At 41.7% G+C, this 23,278-nt stretch overlaps 1 protein-coding gene across 2 annotated transcripts in view; it reads right to left on the reverse strand.

Annotated features, from left to right (window-relative positions):
- Positions 1-23,278, reverse strand: part of LOC116326478 (1-phosphatidylinositol 4,5-bisphosphate phosphodiesterase delta-3-A-like) — a 65,953-nt gene that overhangs the window by 8,892 nt on the left and 33,783 nt on the right. For both annotated transcript variants that reach the window (XM_039616718.1, XM_039616717.1), the window contains 6 exons: positions 12,488-12,713; positions 11,457-11,658; positions 8,628-8,772; positions 4,023-4,175; positions 1,780-1,917; positions 1,533-1,686 (listed from right to left, as the gene is read on the reverse strand). In XM_039616718.1, coding sequence (XP_039472652.1) covers positions 1,533-1,686; positions 1,780-1,917; positions 4,023-4,175; positions 8,628-8,772; positions 11,457-11,658; positions 12,488-12,713 — 1,018 coding nt within the window. The remainder of the gene's footprint in view (positions 1-1,532; positions 1,687-1,779; positions 1,918-4,022; positions 4,176-8,627; positions 8,773-11,456; positions 11,659-12,487; positions 12,714-23,278) is intronic.

Here is a 23,278-nt window from a genome sequence, read left to right on the forward strand (position 1 = left end):
CTCTTCTTAGGCTGCTGCCTCCGCGACCTGGTCCCGGATAAGTTGAAGAAGATGGATGGATGGATGGCTAGACATAAGGCCCATTTGGAACATCCTTTGACCTGTATAGTGTGCTAAGAGTTTTGTATTGTATAAGTTGCGAATTGGGGCTTTCAGTCATTTTGAACGTATCTAAGCATATTAGTCTCCAGAAGTTTTGATCTTGACTGATCAAAATCAAATAGAGAAAGAAAGGAGGGAAATTAAATTGTCAGTGTTTAATAATAACTTACAAATATTACAAAGGGGGTACAGAAATGTAAAAGTTACCCATATAGGTATTTCTAAGTTGATTGGGATTAAATCTTTCATGCATGATGGAATAGTATTTAGTATTCTCTTTTCTATTGAGTATTTTCTGTTCTATTTTCCAACAGATATCTGTATTGTTTTAAATGGTTGTTAGTTTACATATGATAAGTGAAGATTTAGGGGTTTTTTTGTTTTGTTTTTTTAAAATTCCCACCACGCTGGTGGAGATGTGTTTATGTTAAGGCTTTTAAAGCAGATATGATGCTTAATATTGGAGCTTATAAAAGGCAGATAAGAGATTTTTACTTTTGTGCTTTTGTGCTTGTTCTCGTTCCAGCCATGGGCTGTCTAACAAGCTTGATTTAATCCATTTTGAAACATATAGCAATTAGTGCTGTCAATAGATTAAAAAAGAATTAACTAATTAATCTCACAATTTTCTGTAATCAATTGTGATTAATCGCAATTACTTGATCAATACCCTGGTTGCAATTACACTTTTTCAACTTTATATTTAAGCTCGTAACAGACATTTATGCAATATAATGAAATAAATGGAGAATAAACAAAAAATGTATGCTTAAATTCAAAGAGAATTTGAATAGTTTTCTTCAGTCTTTTAGCACAGGTTCTCTCCTGTGAAATGCAAAAAAAACCCAAACTATATACTAATAGGTAAGTATACACTAATATATAATATATATTAGTGCTGTCAAACAATTAAAATGTTTAATCAGATTCATCACAGGGTTACTGTGAATGAAATTTGATTAATCACGATTAAATATCATTCTGTCCCTTTCCCCTTTCTATTCCCGACTTCCTTCTTCTGTCTTTCATCTTAAAAAACAAACCAACGACCCGCCCCCCCAATGCAGTACCTTATTGTGAAGCCATTCACAATAAAAAAGACTTTGCACAGAACCACAGTATGTTGAGATGTTTGTGTGTATGTGCTGTAGTATGTAGTATGTGTATGTAGTAATAAAAATACAGACAGAGATTATAAAAACATGGAGTGGCAGTGCTACATAAAAACTGCAGGTGGGGTACTTGAGATAGCAACTCTACCCAAAATCACTACTGCGCAGGCTCTGGCTTTTAATAAATTGATGCACTTGGTTATCATTTTACTAGCAAAACATAAAGAAATGTGGGGTGTCTCAGTACCTTTGCTACTGTACTTGTACTGTACAAACTATTCCATTTTACTCTAAAAGGCAAGTTTAGACGTGTCCTACCTGAGTCCTTAATATGTCTGAGTGCATCACTTTCGGAGAAAGATGACATGTTGGTTGCTGGACTTTTGGCAGCTTGTTCGAAGCTTTTAAAGGGAACGCTGCAAGTGTACACAACCAGGTCTGATAGCTCCGGAGTTATCTTGGAGACGCCTGCCTGACATCACATGCACATACACAGAAACCAACTGAATTAGTCACCATCCAGAAGTGGTCAGAGGTACTGTCTCTAGGATAGTGTCGTACCAACCTTTTTATCCTCCTTCCTTCTGGGTTTCCCTTCTATGCGGCTGGTCTCCTCATCTGAGGAACTGAGGTCTGAAGAGCTGGATGAGCATTCCTCCAACCTCTCCTTCTTCCCCTTCACTAGGACTTTACCTTTAAGAGCCTACACACACACACACACACACACACACACACACACACACACACACACACACACACACACACACACACACACACACACACACACACACACACACACACACACACACACACACACACACACACACACACAGTTTGTTCTGCACAGCAAAATCTCCAGTGTTAAATTAACACTACAGAGTGTCTATATGTGTCCACACTGTTGAGTGTTAAATGAACACTTGACAGTGTTGTATTTTTAAAAGTAACCTAGTCAGTTTTCAAGATTTACAATGACTAACACAGAGCAGTGCTGATTTTCTAACACTGGAATATTTCTAACATTTTGAGTTATTTTCCAGTGTTCAGAAAATCAGCACTGCTCAGTTTTATTCATTGTAAATCTTGAAAACTGACTAGGTTACTTTTAAAAATACAACACTGTCAAAAGTGTTCATTTAACACTCAACAGTGTGGACACATATAGACACTCTGTAGTGTTAATTTAACACTGGAGATTTTGCTGTGTGGTAGCCCACATTAATAAGAGAACATGTTTTAAAGAATATGTGTCTTCGTTTGTACTCTTCCAACCCTTGCCTATGCTGGGATGTTCCTGATCCCACACTGCCTTGGATTTCATCACTGGACTAGCACTCTTAGCAGGTAACACAATTCTAACTACTGTAGACCATTTTTCTAAAGCAGCTAATTTCATCGCCCTGCCTAGGCTACCCTTTGTTCTGGAAACCACTCAACTCATCACTGACCATGTTTTCTGCCTGAATGTCGTGTCAGGCCACACTCCCCACTTCCTGAGTTTGGAAAAAATTCTGTACTTCCCTCTGAGCCCAGTTCAGTCTCTGTTCTGGTTTTCACCCACAGAGTAATGGCCAGGCCGATAGGGCCAATCAGGAAATTGAAACCACCCTCCGCTGCGCTGCCACATCCAACCCTGTGCACATTAACCTTTTCTGCCATTGGTCTTTCTCCTTTTGAGGCATTAGTGATCTGCCTATTGATCACGATAAGTTTTAAATTTTCACCTAGTTAGACACAAATTGCAGATCTGAGTTTTTCCTATTGTAAAGCTCTAAACATATTTGTTACATTTATTATACACTTGTGATACATAAAGGTAACTGCAGTTACAGCATAATCTTCCCAATAGAGCTCTCTGAGCAGTGCTCAAATTTCAGATAAAATTTAGTAGTGTTCACAGACTGAAAACTGATAGCAGTACAGGCCTAAATAATTTTCTCGTGAAAGGGGCCACTTTCAAATTTTTCTGTAATGCTTTTGAATATATTAAATTCTTACTGCATAACTATGTTACATGAGAAAAATGTCAAAGGGCTCTGAAAAAATCTCATGAGAGATAGAAGACACATGAAACATTTACTGCAAGTTTTCCCATACCAGCATGAACCAAAGCTAAAAATGTTCTAAGGTTTTACCAGAAGTATCAGAGGTCAGAACAAATGTATTTAATTGTATTAGTTTCAGTTATAATAAAAGACGGTAAGCAGTCTTAGCAGATGCCAGCTGCCAGTGTTACACCTCAGCCTCCTAGTAATTATTGTATAAATCTAAGAATCCTAGGTGACTTCCTTCTTGAGTTACAGTATTCACAAGAATTTCAGAAAAATAGACCTCTGACCGTGAAGGTCCCGGAGATTCAAATTCATTTGAGGTTTTCAGTAGATAACCAATGGCATCAATTTAAAAATCCTATGTTGCCATCTTTATCATGTTCACAAAGTTGGGTGTCCATGCCGCCTCCCTGGCAGAGTGATGACGGCACCCTATCAGCCTTTTACAGCTGAGGGTTAAAAACTGTAAAAGTGGTTGGAGACTGAAAGATTTTTATAGGACATTGAAAGCCAGTCAGCATCTAATTTTAACCATGTCCAGATTCCAATGAAAAGTATCAAGCACAATACATATATCTCTTTGTATGGATCATTTTTATCTTTATTAACTTAATGAAAACTGTCATTGTGAGAACAATCTATATGTGATTTAATTAACCCAAGAATATTTACATGACCACATAAAATTATGTTTGCTATCAGTGGATTTAGCAGTGGTAATGTGAACTGAACTTTCACTGATTCCTTGACTACTTACCTCTGGAGAAGGCAAATTGTGGGAATCCAGGCCTTCAAGAGGCTTTGTTAGAAGTTTGTCTCCCAGAATAGAGTGCAGATATCTAGCCATAACTTTCTGCTGCTCCAGAGAGCAGTGGTTCTCCAAAGACAGGATTAGAGGGTAGGGAGAGGACTGGGATAGACACAATGTTGGAAAGTCAGTGAGAAAAGTATTTACTGTAGACCAGAGAAAGATAAGGAAATTATCACTTGGCCTTTCAGCAAAATTGTCACTGTGGCTAATGTCAATCTATAACACACCTTCCTCTTGTGTTAGGGTTGGCACCAACCTGTTTTTAGGTTTTAAATGCATAGAAGTGCCATTTAAATTTGTTTATTGGATCAAGGCTTTTTGTCTTTGTCAGGAACCTCAATTTAAACAAAATAAAATAATTACAAAATGCTTTGGCAAAAGTTATGACCTTTGTGTTGTTAGGGTCAGTTCTGACCCAGTTAAAATATAAGATTATAAAATAATCAGTGCCAAAACTAAAATCATAAACACACTGAGCTCACTAACACTGTCGGAGAGAAGTTAGGGGCTTCTCTCTTTAACTGTTTGTCTCCTCTGAACAAACAGCCCCTTTTATCCCTACTGCTTGGTTGAAAAGGTAATCCAGATGGAAATGTATAAAAATGGAAGACATGTAAAGACGTTGGTGACTTGCAGAGTATACATCTCCAGTTTGCAGCATGCAAAAATTAGAAGATTTACAATAAGCCAAGCTCTGCATCATATCTTTGAATAGAATTAGGCAGAAGACACAAAAGAGCATAGCAATATGGACAAGCCAGTTTCTGAGGAGCAGGATGATAGCAAATTTCAACCACAGGACAAAGATACATCTGATAAGTCTGATGAGGAGATCACAGGTGCTGAAGCTGCTTCTGTTCCTGGTGAAACATACAGATCCAAAAGTGGTCACATCTCTTGTATCTCCTGGCTTGCATGGCAGGGCCACTGCTGAAAATGTCACCAAAATGACCCCTGGGATTACCAGGTGTGCCGTGACAAGAATATGTGACATCAAGACAGGTTTTAATTTGTTATTGATTTTGCCACTTTTCCTAAAAGTCATTATTGCTATGACAATCCTTTAAAGAACAAAGGTCCCTGGCAATATTTGGAATGTCACTGCTGGGAATACCTGGATGCTTATATTGGTGCATTATAAACACTGATAGTTTCTGGGATGCATCGCCAGGCAGAATCTTTTTCTTTTGAATGGTATCAAAAGTCCTCAGATTTGACAACAGTGGTACTAGAGCAAAAACTGACAAGCTTGCACCCATCAGAGATGTATGGGAGAGATGGGTGCATCTCCTTCCGCTGATGTTCAACCCAGGGCAGAGGTGACAGTAGATGAAAATTTTGTCCCTTTCATGGAAAAATGCTGTATCTGGCAACATAAGACCAGCCAGCCTGGCAAAAAAGACAGAAATGCATGCATAGCTGATGCAAAAACTGCAATGCATGGAATCTACAGATTTACACACACAACTGTGCAATTGGTATCCCTGTGAAAAATCAAGGAAAACTTCTAATCCTTAATATGATTACTGGACTGCGAGGACATGTGACAATATCATGTGCGACAATTTCTCTACCATCTATGACCTTGGACAAGGACTTCAGGAAGAAACTTACCATGATGGACACAATAAAACGAAGGCAAGTAGAACAAAAAAACTTGAACTGACTCCTGAAACTTTGCAGGTCCAGGACAGGGCTCCAATTTCTTTAAAATTTGCTTTTATAGAGACAACCAGTGCTGTTTAATACTGTCCCAAAAAAACTCTGAAAAAAATGCTTTTGTTGCCTTTGTCTTGAACTAAATATGTATGCATCAAACTGACCTGTAACACCACAGATCTTACAATAGTTAATAACCTTAAAATAAAGAATAAATCAAAGAAATTATTTTAGAGATATATTCTAGTAGTTGTAATTAATAGTAAGGTAACATATGTCTGTGAAGTTTCTCAGTCATCCAGGTCATCGTAGTCAAAGGAATTTGCAAAGAAAAGCGTCTGGACTTCTTTAAGTTGCTTGAAGACGTTTCACCTCTCATCCGAGAAGCTTCTTCAGTTCTAAGGTCAAATGGCCGAGAGTCCCAGATTTAAACCCAGTGGGAGTATCCCCAAAGAGGGACAAAGGACCCCTGGTGATCCTCTAATCACATGAGCCAAGGTGTGGCGGGTGTGGGACCTAATCAGCCAGGGTTTCGGGTGAGCTCATTGTGAAACCTGGCCCCACCTTGTCATGTGAATTCCTGAGGTCAGATGGCCCAGGATGTGAGTGGGCGTTAAGGCGTCTGGGAGGAACTCAAAACTGGATTATAGATGGCAGACAGTTGGTGTCGTAAACCACCGCCTCTGTTCAAAGATGGTCGCTCACAGTGGACATAGATGGCCTCTTTCACTCCTCTTTCAAACCATCTGTCCTCTCTGTCCAAAATGTGAACATTGGCATCCTCGAAAGAGTGACCTTTATCCTTAAGATGCAGATGGACTGCTGAGTCTTGTCCTGTGAAGGTGGCTCTTCTATGTTGTGCCATGCGCTTGTGAAGTGGCTGTTTGGTCTCTCCAATGTAGAGGTCTGGGCATTCCTCACTGCACTGTACAGCATACACCACGTTGTTAAGTCTTTCCTGGACTGCGCCGTGCACATTGAAGAGAATGGCAACCTCAACATCGAAGTTTACCGGAAGCCCACACACACGGACCAGTACCTCCTCTTTGACTCCCATCACCCTCTGGAACACAAACTTGGAGTAATTAGGACCCTACACCACCGGGCAGAACTTGTTCCCTCTAAGCCTGAGGGAAAAAAGAAGGAACACACACACGTAAAGGAAGCACTCAAAACATGTGGTTATCCTAACTGGGCGTTCATAAAGTCAGCAAAGAGGCACAGAAAAGAAGATCAGACACCAGCGAGGGAGGATAAGAAAGACAGACGCAACAACGTTGTCATCCCCTATGTAGCCGGTGTATCAGAGAAACTCAGGAGAGTTTTCTCCAAGCACGACATCCCAGTGTACTTCAGACCCAGCAACACACTCAGACAGAAACTGGTTCACCCGAAAGACAAAACTCCAAAACACAGACTTAACAACGTGGTGTATGCTGTACAGTGCAGTGAGGAATGCCCAGACCTCTACATTGGAGAGACCAAACAGCCACTTCACAAGCGCATGGCACAACATAGAAGAGCCACCTCCACAGGACAAGACTCAGCAGTCCATCTGCATCTTAAGGATAAAGGTCACTCTTTCGAGGATGCCAATGTTCACATTTTGGACAGAGAGGACAGATGGTTTGAAAGAGGAGTGAAAGAGGCCATCTATGTCCACTGTGAGCGACCATCTTTGAACAGAGGCGGTGGTTTACGACACCAACTGTCTGCCATCTATAATCCAGTTTTGAGTTCCCTCCCCAGACGCCTTAACGCCCACTCACATCCTGACATCACATCACATCTGACCTCAGGAACTCACATGACAAGGTGGGGCCAGGTTTCACAATGAGCTCACCCGAAACCCTGGCTGATTAGGTCCCACACCCGCTTTCACACCTTGGCTCATGTGATTAGAGGATCACCAGGGGGTCCTTTGTCCCTCTTTGGGGGGATACTCCCACTGGGTTTAAATCTGGGACTCTCGGCCATTTGACCTTAGAACTGAAGAAGCTTCTCGGATGAGAGGTGAAACGTCTTCAAGCAACTTAAAGAAGTCCAGACGCTTTTCTTTGCAAACTCCTTTGACGAGTAAGGTAACATAAAAAATCTCTTGAGGTTCAGTTTACCATTTTCTTTCGATTGAAAAGGTATGCTGTAAAAAAGCCCTGTGGGCCACACCAAAAATATTAAAACCAATCTTTTCATAGATAAGGAAGCTGAACAAGGTAACCAATAGGTAACAAACAAATTGGATGATAAATTATTGTTTTGGCTAATTTAAGGCACAGTCAAAACTGACCCGTTAACATAAGAAACAGTAACAGAAAGCTAACACAAGAGGAAGGACAAGCAGTAAAAATCAAAGTACATATACAGCAGCAGCATCTATATCTATATATCTCAAGACATAAGTCAAATCCATCATCAGAATGGACAAACATATATTTACCATCACTAATGATGCATTCAGACTAGCAAAACTAGCTTCTAGAAGTCATTCATAATGGTTCCAAACATATAAATATATATATATATACATATCTGAAAATTGAGAACGTCAGCACAGTGTTCGCATTTGAAGCTTCTGCTGATGGTGTGAAGAATTGTTTTTGGCTCACTGTGGTCTCTTTAATGTCAGGTAATCAAGGTAAGAATTCTATAATCTGTGGACTTCAATCTGTTGACTAAAGCAGCATCGACACAGGAAGCAATCTGATTATTGAGCATTACTTTGCAGCTGATGGTTGGTTGTTAGAACACATTCAAGGCTCCAATTAGCTAGTTAACCCTCTAATATATTTACACTACTGTAATAAGTCAGTCAATGATATCTGCAGTAGTTGCAATCTCTACAGTAAGATTTCATTTTCTGCAGAGGACTCTTGGTTACATTAAAGTACTCACTTTAAAAGCATACTCATTGATAGTCTCAATTACTTCAACAAAGGGCACTTTGGAAGTAAGTGTGTGTCCATGATAGATAACTGGTTCTCCTTTGTCTCCATCCCAACAGTCCAGCTCCACACACCGACAACCATGTTTTAGAGCTCTAAGAGAAAAATTCAAGTTTCGTGAGTAAACTTGGGTTAAGAAAAAATTACATCTTAAACACCTTTTATTACATATTTCTAAAGTAAAGTAAATTTAAAGTAACTTAAAAAAATATGGCATTTAATTATTTTTGGACAAATGTAACATCAACAAATGACTGTTCTAAGCACATCAAATCCTATAACAAAGTACATAAAGCAAAATGGCTATATAGTGTTTTGTAGAAGAGATTGCTTTTGGAAATTTATATCTGTGATTCTTTTGGCTAATGTTAGTTAATACTTCCATGCCTGCTTACAGGGAATATTTGCCAGCTATCTGACATTTTCCATTTTCCACCTACTTCATCAGTAAACAATACAAATGGTGCACCATCAGATTCACGCAGAATAGCTGAGTTATAGCTAGCTGGCTAACTGTATCTTGTTTGCTCAAGTTATTGTTTGTAAAAGTATGTGTGAGGGGAATTATCTGGCTTGCCAAATTAACTCACCAGCTATAATGAGCCATGACTTTAACTTATGTATAATGCTGAACAATGCCATGGTACAAATATTTCTACACTAAAGTAAAATTGCCAACATGGAGTTGGTTAGCCAGCTAGTTAAAACTTGTGCATGTGGGTTCATTTGTCAATATGGCAATGGTAACTTTTGTTAACAGTACCAAATTCCCAGGTATATATGGTAAATGGCCTGTATTTATATAGCGCTTTACTTAGTCCCTAAGGACCCCAAAGCGCTTTAAACTACATTCATTCATCCACCCATTCACACACAGGTGATGGCAAGCTACATTATAGCCACAGCCACCCTGGGGCGCACTGACAGAGGCGAGGCTGCCGGACACTGGCGCCACCAGGCCCTCTGACCACCACCAGTAGGCAATGGGTGTCTTGCCCAAGGACACAATGACAGAGACTGTCGGAGCTGGGGCTCGAACTGGCAACCTTCTGATTACAAGACGAACTGCCAACTCTTGAGCCACGATCACCCCATATACACCAACATTATGACCACCTGCCTAATATTGTGTTTATACCCTTTTGCTCACAGAATAGCCCTGACCTGTTGAGGACTCCATTGGACCCCTGAAGACACATTGCAGTATCTGGCACCAAGATTTTAGCAACAGATCATTTAAGTCCTGCAAGTTGTCAGGTGTGGCCTCAATGGATTGGGCTTGTTTGTCTAGAACATCCCAAAGTTGGATTGAGATCTGGGGAATTTCTGGGGTTAGTATCTTGTCCAAGGATACTTTGCTACGTTCACACTGCAGGTCTTAATGCTCAATTCCGATTTTTTGATCAAATCCGATTTTTTTGTCTGCTTGTTCACACTACAAATAAAATGCGACAGCAAACGCGCTCCAGTGTGAACGTTCAAAGCGGCCCACATGCGCAAAAGAAGACATCACACACAACGCGCTCTGTTTAGACCCAGAGCAAACAATATTGTTTGACTGATAGCCCTTAATATAAAGACTTCGGACTTCACGTTTCCCAATTTTTGCTTTATTTTGTTATTTACATAATAATGTAGATAACCTAATAGTGATCCTTATTGCTGTTTTAGAGAGGAGCGGTGCTTCAAAGGATAGTTGCAGATTTCTGTCAGAATCTGCAGATTATACAGTACAAATAAAATGTTCACACTGTCTTCCCAACAGTTTCACTGACATCTACGCTGGATGGCCAGGAAGCGTTCCCGATATCTTCTCAGGCGCTTCTCCGGCGCTGATAATTGCTGTCTGTCTTGTGTCAGTGACGTAAAAGACGGATTTAATGCGACATGACCGTTCAAACAGCAGTCGCTTTCTAAAACATCAGATATGTATCGGATTCAGTACCACATACGAAAGTGATCCAGATCGGATTTGAAAATATCGGATTTGTGCCGTTCACACTGTCATACCATGATCGGATATGGGCCGCATAGGGTCAAAAAAATCGGATTTGATGAGCTTTCGCCTGCAGTGTGAACGTAGCCTAATTCACTTCACTTGTCAGTGGTCATAATGTTATGTCCGATTGATGACAAAGTTTATATAAAAGTGCATCATAGTCTTGTTTAAGTCTCAGTCTAATGCAGACTAATGCAAGCTTGCACTGAGTGCACACAAAAGTAAGCACCACTGCTGTTTAATGGTTTTCTAGGGTTTCACAGTGATTCTTTCAGATCACGTAAAGAATCATTACCCTAGTGACCAGAGTTTTGAGGGGTGATGTGGTGGAACCTGCACCTCTTCCCAAGATGTGACACTGTGATCTAACAGCTGAGAACAATTCTGAGAACAGAGTAGATATGTGAAGAAGCACTACATAGTTTATCCACCTATTCCTGACACTAATCTTGATCTGAGTTATGATGTCAGTGGGCTTAGCTAAGCAGCCCAGACAACTCCTTCCAGCTGTTTATAGGGGACTGACAAGTACTTACTGCATTTTGTGTGTTATCCTTGTTTTTTTTACAAAAAGTGGTTGATTAGACAGAACCAGTCATTCTAATTCACCTTGTTCAGAATTTTGTGAGACAATTTAAAGTATAATAATTTAGTACAAACCTCTCCTACAATGATAATAGTATACTGCCTTTGTCAATAATAGTGAAATAATTAGGTTACCAAATTAATAAATGTATTTGCACATAGCCTAGTTTGCAATCGCTGCCCTGTTGCTGTTACCGTATGTAAGGCTCTGTGCTGCTGTTCCCAGTCAGCTGGTCCTTAGTGAGGTAGGTGTTGTGGGACGAGGAGATGAAGTAGTGCGACAGTGGGTGTGCCATGTCTTGGTAAACTCTAGCGTGTTCTGGGTTAAACACACAGTTTTCCTTCGACAACATGTACATGGTGAAACCATTGGGAGTCATAAAGCTGTTCTTCTGGGCTGTAATGGGCAAAGAGAAACAAAGTTTAAAAAATAAGGTATTAAATAAACATAATTTTTATTCTTAGAATGAAAAATAATAATAAAAATGCCTTAATTTGTTGTAGCACAGAAACAGAGGGGGAAGACATTCAGAAGGGATGCGACTGGCCAGGAATCAAACTGGTTAACTGGTTGCTGATGTATCCATGTAGACTGCATCCTCTTCACTCATTTACAGCTTTTCAACTCTTTTTATATCAGTGACTGAATAAATCTCCATGTGCCTATGATTAGTCAATTGATACCAGGAAAATACAGTATACACATAGAGGAGCAGTCTGGAGCAGCCTATGTATACTCAGTATACATAGACTATTCTATAAAGACTTGAATCTCCTTTGGCCCTGATGTAAACTGAAACACTTCAGCTTACCTGATCACTTACTTCACCAATCCTTGTTTTTTCATTTGCACTAGCCAGAATGTGTTACTGCTAATCCCTCACTGTCAAACTTACCTGTTGCAACAAAAAACACCTTATAAACACCACTCAAACAGACTGGGAATAAATATATATAGAATATATACATATAGATTTACCCCATCCCATTGTGATATTTCGTTCTGTCCTATTAGACATCTATGTGAAATGTTGTCAGGTCAGACTTGGTGTATGAATCTTTGAGTTGTGGCCAAACTGTGTTTTCCAGTCAAAATTTCCTTTGTACCACAAACTTCATCCTTTAGCACAGCTGAATATTTGTCAGGTAAGCTTTGTTATTTTTCACGTATTTTAATTCTTCAATCTTATAATTTATCTTATAATTTATTGTTACTAGTACCGTACCCCACTCATTAAGTTCATAGGTGAGTATGAGGCTTTGGGCATGAACAAGTGAGGCATCCTCCCCCTGGTCCTTTAGGAAATCCCTCAGGTCCACAGCTGAAAGCACACAGCCATTTGCAGAGTAGTGAATGAATATGATGTCCAGTTCTGGCCTCCGTAACAACTCCCTGCAGAAAACTTCAATCTCTTCATGATCGAGACGACGGTCACCTGACTGGTCACATTTCTATCAGAAAAACACAAATAATAGCTGTTTGTTCATGTGCAAATAGAACATGATTTGCTGTGGGGGTGTTATCTCTACCCACTTTTGGTCTACATATCCCTGTATCTGCTATATTATTTTTATCCCTGGTGGGGATAGCTACGTAAAAATCCAGTGTTGTGAAAAAGTGAGCAGTGCCTAACCGGTCCAGGAGCTCATCGACCTGGGGCATCGGATAAGGATATTCCACACAGAACCATACAGACCCATCTTTCTTCACCACAAGAACTAGGGGGCTACACCACACACTGTTTGACTCTTCTATCGCTCCTATTTTCAGCAATTCTCTCTGGACAATTTGCCTGTTGCTCAGGTAACCTGTAGGGCCGTAAACACAACGCCACGCCAGGTCGCTCTATGCATGCCTATGCAAAATGATGCTCTATGAGCGAAGCACGGTGGGCAGAGGGGAGAACACATCTGCAAAACGCTGTTGGATGCACCAACATCCAGTCTCTGGCCCTGTGTGAGATGTTTATCACAATGGAGAGAGGCAGGAATGTTTGAATTTGGCATCTCTGGTCCCAATTCATCTCTCTCCTCTCCTGGTTTCAGCCTCTCTACACGCTTTAAGGAGGCTGGGGTGATGTATGTGTATATCTGAGGTGATATATCCCACACTCACTGTGTGACCACAAAGGGTCTTGCCACTTGGCGAGTAACTTTGAGGTAGAAGAAGGGTAACACATGCACTTTGTCTCCTGCTGAGAACTGCGTTAGTCTAGCCCCTGTTGTACAGGCCGCTTTGGCTTCCTGCTGAACAGTATTTCAAAGGGAGAAAATCCCGTGGAGGCCCGAGGCACTTCCTGCACTAAGTGGGGTCTAACCCGCGATCCCAATTACATCCATCCTTCTGAATAAACTTCTGAACCATGGACTTATTCAAGTCTTATTCAGCTGCTCCACCAAACCATCAGTCTGAGGTTGGTAGGCGCTGCTATGAATAGATTTCATGCCCAATAATTTGTACAGCTCTTTAAGTGTGCGAGACATGAATGACCTGCCCTGGTCAGTCAGCATCTCTTTTGGGATGGCAACTCAAGAGATCCCCTGAACAGCGCCTGCACCACACTCTTTGCAGAGATGGTGCCCAGCAGCACTGCTTCCAAGGGTTGCTTTGCATAATCCACCATAACTAATACAAAGCGATAGCCGCATGCCCTTCGGTGAAATGGCCTGATAAGGTCCATGCCAATGCGCTCAAACGGCACTTCCATTAATGGTAGTGGGCGAAAAGGTGCTTTTACGATAGCCAGCTGGTTAACCAGCTAACATTCCTTGCATGACGCATACCATCAGCGCACATCTGCTTGGGCCTGGCCTATAAAATTGGGCTATTATTTGCCCCAGAGGTTTATCATATACCATATTTATCATATACCATATGCCCTGCCATGGGGTTATAATGAGCCACCTGGAAAATCATTTCTCGACAGCTTTTCAGCACCAACAACTGGGTGTACTGCTCCTCTGTGCGAGTGTCAGGACTCACTTGATAAAGCCTATCGTTCAATAATACAAAGCGTGGGTAGGTCTGCGCGGCTTCAGGGCACACCAGGTGACCATCAATTTCTATCACTTGGTCGAAGGCTGAGTGTAGGGTGTCATCATAAGACTGCTCCAGTGGGAAATCTCCCCTGGGGTGAATCACTGGTGGTGGCGGATCCTCCCTTGAAGGACATGTCACCACTGAATGCTACGCAGACACTACATGCAACTGCACTGTGAAATATTGTGTGATATTTGTAAATGTCCCCATGCACACACTTAACCGCACTTTGCTTCCAACAATGCCCCGGGGTGAACCAAGCTTTGATGCACGAGAGCCTGCATACAGGCCATGTCCACCACAGTCTGGTGTATATCTCCTTGACACCTTACTAAAATGTATGTCTTGTTGGGCCCAGAACACCTGCCCGACCTCCATCAGTGGACACTCCCGTTGCAGGTGTCCCGGCTGCCCGCGCCACCCCCCGTGGCTTGGGTGCAGTGCCTGTTGCCGCTAAGCTCCGGGTTGGCAGGGTCACTAGGACAGATTTGAGGAGTTGTTAAGAGATTTTTTAGGATTCTAGGATTTTTATTATGTTATGCTTAAAAGTACGTTTCTTTATCTATCTTTATCTAATGTGTTTGCTCTTTCAGTATTAAGCCTAAATGGGGAAGTTACATACACTCTGTGCTCCACAGGAAGCCTGCACGCAGCACGGTCTATTTTATCTCTTCCTGTATCTCTTCCTGTATGTGCTCTGTGAATAAAGACTGTTTTTTTTACTGCAGGGTGCGAGTCTCCCTGAGTCTCACCCGTGTACACGTTAAACCTGTCTGAGCGTTTTTATTCTGACCTGAGTTGCAATACAGGAAAACTCCTGACATTTCTTGGTCCTTCGAGCCGGATGGGACACAGCACTTTTGTGTGACCCCACAGGAAAGCCTCATCGAGTCCTGCCGTCGTGAGAAGCCCGCGCTGAAGTCTGTCGACAGCTCCTGTCTAGGTACAGGATAAAGTCCAGAGACGTGAATTCGGGTTCTGGCGTTCTTATAAGTGGTCCACAGCGGTGGGGTTCGATGAGGTAGACCTGAGAGACCGGCAGTGAATCAGCAACCAGGTGAATATTAACATTCAGACACCTCGCGTAAAACGTTTAGGCTCGCCCAGAGGGGCTGGTAGCATTTTAAAATAAAATAGAGCTCGTCTGGGACTGGTAGCTCCCCCGTAGTGGGTAAAGTAGGCTCGCCCAGAGGGGCTGGTAGCGTTTTAAAATAAAGATAGAGCTCGTCTGGGACTGGTAGCTCCCCCGTAGTGGGTAAAGGTAGCGCGCGTATAAAAGTACTGTTTTGTTTTTGTATTGTTTTATTTTTGTTGGTGGAATAAGTTGATTTTACAGCACAATAAGGAGGCTGAACTATTCCACTATTTTGTTTGCTGTTGGCCACCCAAGTACTGGTGAAAAGAGAGAAACAGGTCGTGTTTCATCACATAAAGATGACACCGCTTTCAAGAATAGCTTGAAAGTAGAAGGCCGTGTCAACTACCTCTCTCGATTCTCGTGCCAGAGAAGGTGCCGCAGTTGTGTAGTTGTAAAGTATTAAAATTAAAAGGATTAAAATGGGTAATGAAGCTTCAAAACTCACTGCTGACGAGCAGTGGTTAGAGAAAAATGTCCAGGCGCCGGACAAATTAGTGCATGTAGATGGAGGAATCCTAAACAAACTAAACCCCCCACATGGGAGGGAAAATGTAGCCCCTCCGCATTGACTAAATTATAAGAAACCCTCCAAGGAGAAATAAATACTGAAAAGGATGCTCAAAAGAAATCAAAGCATACACAAGAGTTGCATTTTAAAGCATGGAAAGAGGAATGAAGTGGAATAAACAAAAGGTTAAATTAAGGTTAACTTAAATTAAAGTAGAGCTTATCTAGTGTATTCAACATGATAATAGGAAGGTTAACAACCTGTAAACTGGTATTAACAATGAAATATAGTTGGCATGACGACCGTGCCTAGAATGAATAGAATGCATGAAACCAGATAATTCACACGAAAATATATCAAATAAAAAAAGAGAGATGCATAAGGTATATTACGGCTTTGTCATTGTTCAGCCAAGGAAAAGCAAATGTCTCCAGCTTGGGAAGGTGTGAAGCTGCAGATTCACACAGACCCGTGATGGATACATAATAAAATATAAACTAACATACTATTGTATATTAGTAGTAAAGTAGTGTATTGTAATATACTCTTGCTGTTATAAAAAAGGAAAAACAACATAATGATAACATTAATAATGGCATACTATTAATAAGAAGAGGCACCTCAGTCAGTTATGATGTGAGGTGGAAGATTGTTGAAAGTAGTCTAAATCAAGCTCAAGGTTTGCTCAAACTCAGTACAATGATATATGAGAAAATAAGGAAATAACTACACTAATCAGGTGCATAGAGACATTTGACCTGCTTGTAAACCTGTCATCTTAGATGGGACTTTGTTAAGGTGAAGAGCAAACCTATACTAACAACTAATGAGCCAAACCCTGTATACAACAGCTAAATCTACAAATTGAGAAGCTGAATTAAATAAATATGTGGACACTACCAAGCTAATGAGGAGCGGTGACGCGCATGGAGATGCTGGTTTTGCTCACTACAATTGTATAAATAGAGTTTGAATTCATTACTGTGGATGTACAGTGAGTGACCTCTATATATCTTGAAAAGCATGTCTGAAATACTCGTATGGAAGCATATTTTGAGTGATTTTGACTTTGAGTAGTAGGTTTTGAGTGATTGGGTGTGATCTGTACAAAAATAATAAAGAATTAGTAAGTATAATACTACAAAGGTTCATAGTGGAGTGAGTGAACGAGTAGAAGTTTGAGAAAAAAGGCAGTGTGTGTGATGATTCCTGATGTCTGAAAGGGCTCTATTTAGAAGTGTGAGTGTGACATAAAGGTTGGTTGTTGGTTGTTGGTTTTAGATCAAGAGCTAGTAGAATTAAAGAGGGTTTATAGACTAGATTATTTCTGTTCTGTTCTGTTTCTGTTCTGTTCTGAAAACAGGAAATATGTGTGCCTGTGGTGTGTCAAGACAGCCCACAGAGAGAAACAGAACTCTAAGAAGATGAAGCGAATGAATGTTTTAGGAAAAGTAATGATAATGATATTAATTGTATGCTTTAGTGTGTCAGTACAGGTGGATTTCTCTCAACCTGGAACCTTGAGTACAGCGTCAAAAGCATAGATTAATTGGGAAAGTGCGAGTGCAAGAATACAGGGTATAATTGGGTTGAAATTGAAGGCTGAACTCATGATTGTTTAGAGATGTCCGCCATGTCATAAACAAAAGAAGGCAAAATAATGACAGAAATGATTGACAACTATATTAATGAACAGACAACACATACTCAAATTGTTATATGTGAAATTATTTTTGGAAAGGGTCAGAAGAGATAGTTTGAATTTAGAACTCAGTGATAAGATGCATGAATTAAACCGTATTGTAATAAATACTTGCAATGAAGAAAGCAGCTTACACTCAATTAATATGAACATAAAAGCCTTGATGCCATAGGCAATTTGTTTTGTTTTTGTTTGTTTGCTTAGTAAGTTTGGAAAACAAATTTGTGATCATACTTGTGGATCACAGTGACACATAATGATTTGGGCATATGATTTGCTGATGCCTAGTTTTAGAGCTGTGAGCTATGAGCTTACACTGTCACACATCAGAATTGCTGTATGCTGTATCACGCGCTGACCTTCACAGCACCCCACAGGCTGGTTTCGTTAATATCTTTGTAGATGGTTCAGCGTCCAAAAGTAGCCTTGGGCGGAACTGTGTAGGTTATGCGGTAACCACAGTAGACACGATTTTAGAAGCAAAAGCACTAACTTCCTCACACTCTGCACAGAGTGCAGAACTCACAGCTGTCATACGTGCCTGTTCCCCTAACCCAGTGCAACATGGAAATCTTCTGAAGGCACTGTTGGAAGTGTTTATACTGCCAAAACAGTTAGCATTATGTAAATGTGCTGCACACCAGAAAGACAACTCAGAGGTCACTAAAGGCAATAACTTTGCAGATCAAGCAGCAAAAGCAGCAGCACAACAAACTATAGACATATTAATGTCTGACTCCTCAATGCAAATACCACTTGATGTGCTTATGAATGAACGAAAAGCCGCACCAACTACAGAACAAAGGAAATGGTTAAACTGTGGAGCACAGCTAGAAGGTGGTTTGATGACTTGTAATGGCAAACCAATACTACCAAAGTCCCTACACAAATCAGCAGCATTATTGTCAACAGGAGGGGGGGTAGGAGTGGTAGATAAAATTTCAGAAATTTGTCGGAACATGCATGATTTGCCAAAAACATAATGCACATAATGTGCATAATGCACACCACCTCATCCTTTTCATACAATCCACATGGATTTTATTGAGCTAAATGAATGCCAAGGCTCAAAATACGCTCTAGTGATCATAGACGTATTCTCAAAATGGCCAGAAATCTATCCAGTAAAAAAAGCAGACGCCATCTCAGTAGCAAAATGTTTGTGCAACCATTTCATTCCAACATATGGCATCCCCACTCTGATAAGATCAGACAATGGGACACATTTTTGTCAATGTGAGCCCATAGATAAGTCAATAAGAGAAACTACACTTGCCGAATGGATGACTAAATTACTTGAAAATAAAGAGATTGTTCTAAACAACTCTCCAGTGTCTTGCAGGTTGAAACCAGGTGATTGGATCCTGATCAAAGTACTCCAAAGGGAAAATTGGAGTTCACCAAGGTGGGAAGGTCCTTATCAAGGGGATACTCACCACACCTACTGCCTGCAAAATAGCAGAAAGACCATCTTGGATCCATCAGAGCCACTGCAAAAAAGTGAGTGACAACCTAAACGTTTAGACGCTGACACCCCTAACTCCTGGTGGGTGATCTATTGGTGGAGGGAGGGCTGATCGGGTATACCCCGCCTTCTTCTTCTTGCCGGTAGTCTGCTCATCAGAGGTCACAGGTGTGTCTGGTCATCATGAAGACACTCGTCCTCCTAGTGGCTAATGTTGCACTCCTGGTGAGTTTATTAACACTGAACACCACCACCTGCAGACAAGATGGACACATGACAAGTCACATCTTCGTGACATGACACAAGACCACACTCACCCGTGGATGAACAACGCCTGGTGTTGATATATACATGACAGCACACCCAGAAAAGACTGCTATGTTTGCTCCTATATGCCCCCAACGACACAATACGCCACCTTGTATGCGAAGGGAATGGACATAATTCAAGCAAAGTGTGCCGCAAGCTACGCCAGCCTTGGGTATCAATTGGGCATCGATTCCAGGGAATCGTGGTCAACCATGAGGAACCTCTCCAGATAGGACTACGAAATGGCACATGTGACGAATGGTTCTGGGTTGACCTGAAAGTGAAGCACAGAAGTAAGGCTAAATCATTCCCAGTCTTTCTTGGAAACAATGGGAATTTGAGCCACAGCCTATGCTACCGCCAAGAGAACGGATCCACGCCAATGGGAAACAGCACCAACTGCAAAGCAGTACAGACACACGCTCTTGGAGGGCCCGTGAAGACCAGCAACATCTGCGCTCAGTGCGCTCCCATTTTCATATCTGACCACACTTTCAAGATAACCATGGACGCCACGTCAACATCAACGTCAACAACAAGGAAAAGACGAAGCACCCCAGACCTCAAGCAGCATGATTCCATATGGGGTTCCGATGTCCCAGAGGAATTTAAACTTTGGACTGAAAGACAAAAGGTTCTGAATGCTTCATGTAAATTCAACGACGAACGGGATCAGGAAATTGATGCCCTGCGCATTGCAGTAATGCAACACAGGGTAGCATTGGACATGATTCTCGCCGAGAAAGGCGGACTATGTGTCCTCTTTAACAACACATGTTGCACATACATTCCAGATAATGTGCACTTGCCGAACATGACTGATGCTCTGAAAACACTCAGACATCTTCGGGATGCACAACAACGAGACTATGCCACAAACACAGAAGACTGGCTTACGTGGATTTTAAGCGGCTCTTGGAAGTCCCTGCTGATTAAAGGACTTGTTTTTGTTGGTGTTATAATACTGTTATTGTGTCTTTTCACTTCATGTGTCATACCATGTTTGAAGAACATGGTATCAAAAATGGTAACTGCTTCAATTCATGCTTGCATCACCATCACCCTGTCACAGAATGAAGAAGGTGATAATGAGATAGACACTTGGATATAACATACTCACGAAACCCACTATTTTATGATGTCTTGGCTAATAATGTTTACAAGTGGCTGTAGGCTGATACACTGTTAGTGGTTGCTATGTACATATACATATGTACAACAGGAGGGAATGTTAAGAGATTTTTTAGGATTCTGGGATTTTTATTATGTTATGCTTAAAAGTACATTTCTTTATCTATCTTTATCTAATGTGTTTGCTCTTTCAGTATTAAGCCTAAATGGGGAAGTTACATACACTCTGTGCTCCACAGGAAGCCTGCACGCAGCACGGTCTATTTTATCTCTTCCTGTATCTCTTCCTGTATGTGCTCTGTGTATGTGCTCTGCAGTAAAAAATTTATTTTTTACTGCAGGGTGCGAGTCTCCCTGAGTCTCACCCGTGTACACGTTAAACCTGTCTGAGCGTTTTTATTCTGACCTGAGTTGCAATACAGGAAAACTCCTGACAGGAGTGCAGGGGTGGCGGTCGCTCTGCTGGGGCGGGGCCAGGGGGCCTACTCCTCGGTGCAGTTACCGGCAGTTGCCCGCTGACCAGTTGGTGATCTTTAGCCAGGGCTGGTGACAGCGGACCGTGTCGTCTCTCTGGGCAGCCCCTCCACAAACTGCTCCAGGACAATCAGTGAGAGGATCCACGCCTCGCCCTCCGATGGCTAGGGCTGCAGACATCTCGTCGTGGCATTGTGCAGCCTCCTAGCCCAGGCGAACAGCTGATCCCCCGCTTGCCACAAAACCGCCTGAGACATGGTGAGAGGTAAGTGACGGAAGTGACGGACAAGGTAAGCGACTCATGTTGTAACTGACGTCAGACGCCGGAGATTTTGGCGGAAAATTAAAGCGAATGGTAGTTTAGATTTGAACAAATTCCATTAAGCTTCAGTATTACCAAATACACTTATAAATTGTCTTATAACTAACAACATTTGTCTAAATCATCTCCAACACCCTGGAGAACAACAGGGCGAGTTTAGAGGATCTGCAAGATTACATTGATCAGTGCTTCCAGGATCTCGTGATGAAGAAGGCCCAGAGTGCAGCTTCCCCGGCCAAATCTGAGATGCCATCGTCGAAAAGACTTCGCCCGGCAGATTCCCCCGGCATAACATCGCCAGCCGGCAAAGATATTGTTGACATACTGGAATCAATCGACCAACGATTGTCCAGTTTCGATGCAAGGCTGTGCTTGGTGGAGATTCTTCACCGGGAATTTAAATCCTTGCGAGAGTCCCTGGAGTTCAGCCAGCAGCAGGTGGAAACGCTCGCTGCTGAAAATGCCACGCTAAGGGAGTCGGTGAAATGTCTCACAGACAATGTTACTCAGCTAAACAGAGAAAATAAAAAAATAAAAGAAACAGTTATAGATCTACAAGCCTGTAGCATGCGTGATAATCTGGTATTTTCTGGTATTCCAGAAGCCGCTGGAGAGGACGCGGAGACCACGGTAAAAAGCTTCATCAAAACCCACCTGAAGCTGCCGGAGGACACGGTGAAGAACATCGTCTTCGATAGGGTGCATCGCCTCGGCCCCATTCGGGCTGCGGCCGGGAGACCACGTCCTATCGTGGCCAAATTCGGCCACTTCAAACAAAAAGAACATGTGAAAAGCCGCGGCAGGGAATTAAAAGGAACGGACTTCAGCGTGAACGACTAGTTCCCCAAAGAGATCCTGGAACGACGCAGGGTCCTCTTCCCAATCCGATGCGGCTTCATCCAGAAGGGCTCCCGTGCTGTCATCGCTGTGGACCGGCTGTACGTGGACGGACAGCTCCACCGTGACCCCGACATCACTCCGTGGCTGTATTAACTTCACACCAGATAAGAATCTGCTACACCCTTTCCCCATCCACTCACACTAACTTGCATTAACATCTGTTTAACTTACTAATATCAAATCACATCTTAAGTGTGATTTCATAGCAGAATTTACACCGTCACTCTCCGTCAATGGTTTGATTGGAATGTTTCCGGGTTTTTTCTCTTCTCTCTTTTTCCCCCTCTTGTTTTTATGCTGCTCACCCTTGTCCTTGGTTTCTTTCTTTCTTCTTTCTTTCTTTCAGTGCTTCGATCACCTGCTTCCACACTCATCCACAAACAACATCCTTTATTTCGACACATACGCACAGCACGATCACGCACAGTCATGCGCTCAACGGCAGCACATTTACATGAGTCAGACAGCGCACACAGACCTACAGGATACAGGATACACACACTTAAGCCAAGCGTACTCATATTAGTAAATATGCACACACATAGTCAGACTCAGGGAGCATCTCGCCACACATTCTTTCTAACTCTCCCTCTCTTTATTTATGAACAAGTGATGTATTCTCTCCACCTGTCTAAGCAACACACACAGCATACACCCCTAGTTATACACAGACATCTATGGGCGCACTAAGATTCGTTACATGGAATATAAATGGAGCTGGCTCCAGAGAAAAGAGGTTAAAAATATTTAACCAACTCAAAAAACTACAGGCAAATGTTGTCCTTTTACAAGAGACCCACAGACCTCTTAGAGGTTCGAATGAACTTAAAACACCTGAGTTTCCTAAGGTGAGTAGCAATTTTAATCCATAAAAAAATTAATTTCACAGTACTCGATACAGTTATAGATCCAGAGGGCAGATTCTTAATCATTAAACTATCTATACTTGATAAAAAGCTATGTATTGTAAGTGTATATGGTCCAAATGTTGATGATCCCTCATTCTTTCACGTTTTTTTCAGTGCACT

Source organism: Oreochromis aureus, linkage group 8 (assembly GCF_013358895.1).
Source record: "Oreochromis aureus strain Israel breed Guangdong linkage group 8, ZZ_aureus, whole genome shotgun sequence".
NCBI classification, from domain to species: domain Eukaryota; kingdom Metazoa; phylum Chordata; class Actinopteri; order Cichliformes; family Cichlidae; genus Oreochromis; species Oreochromis aureus.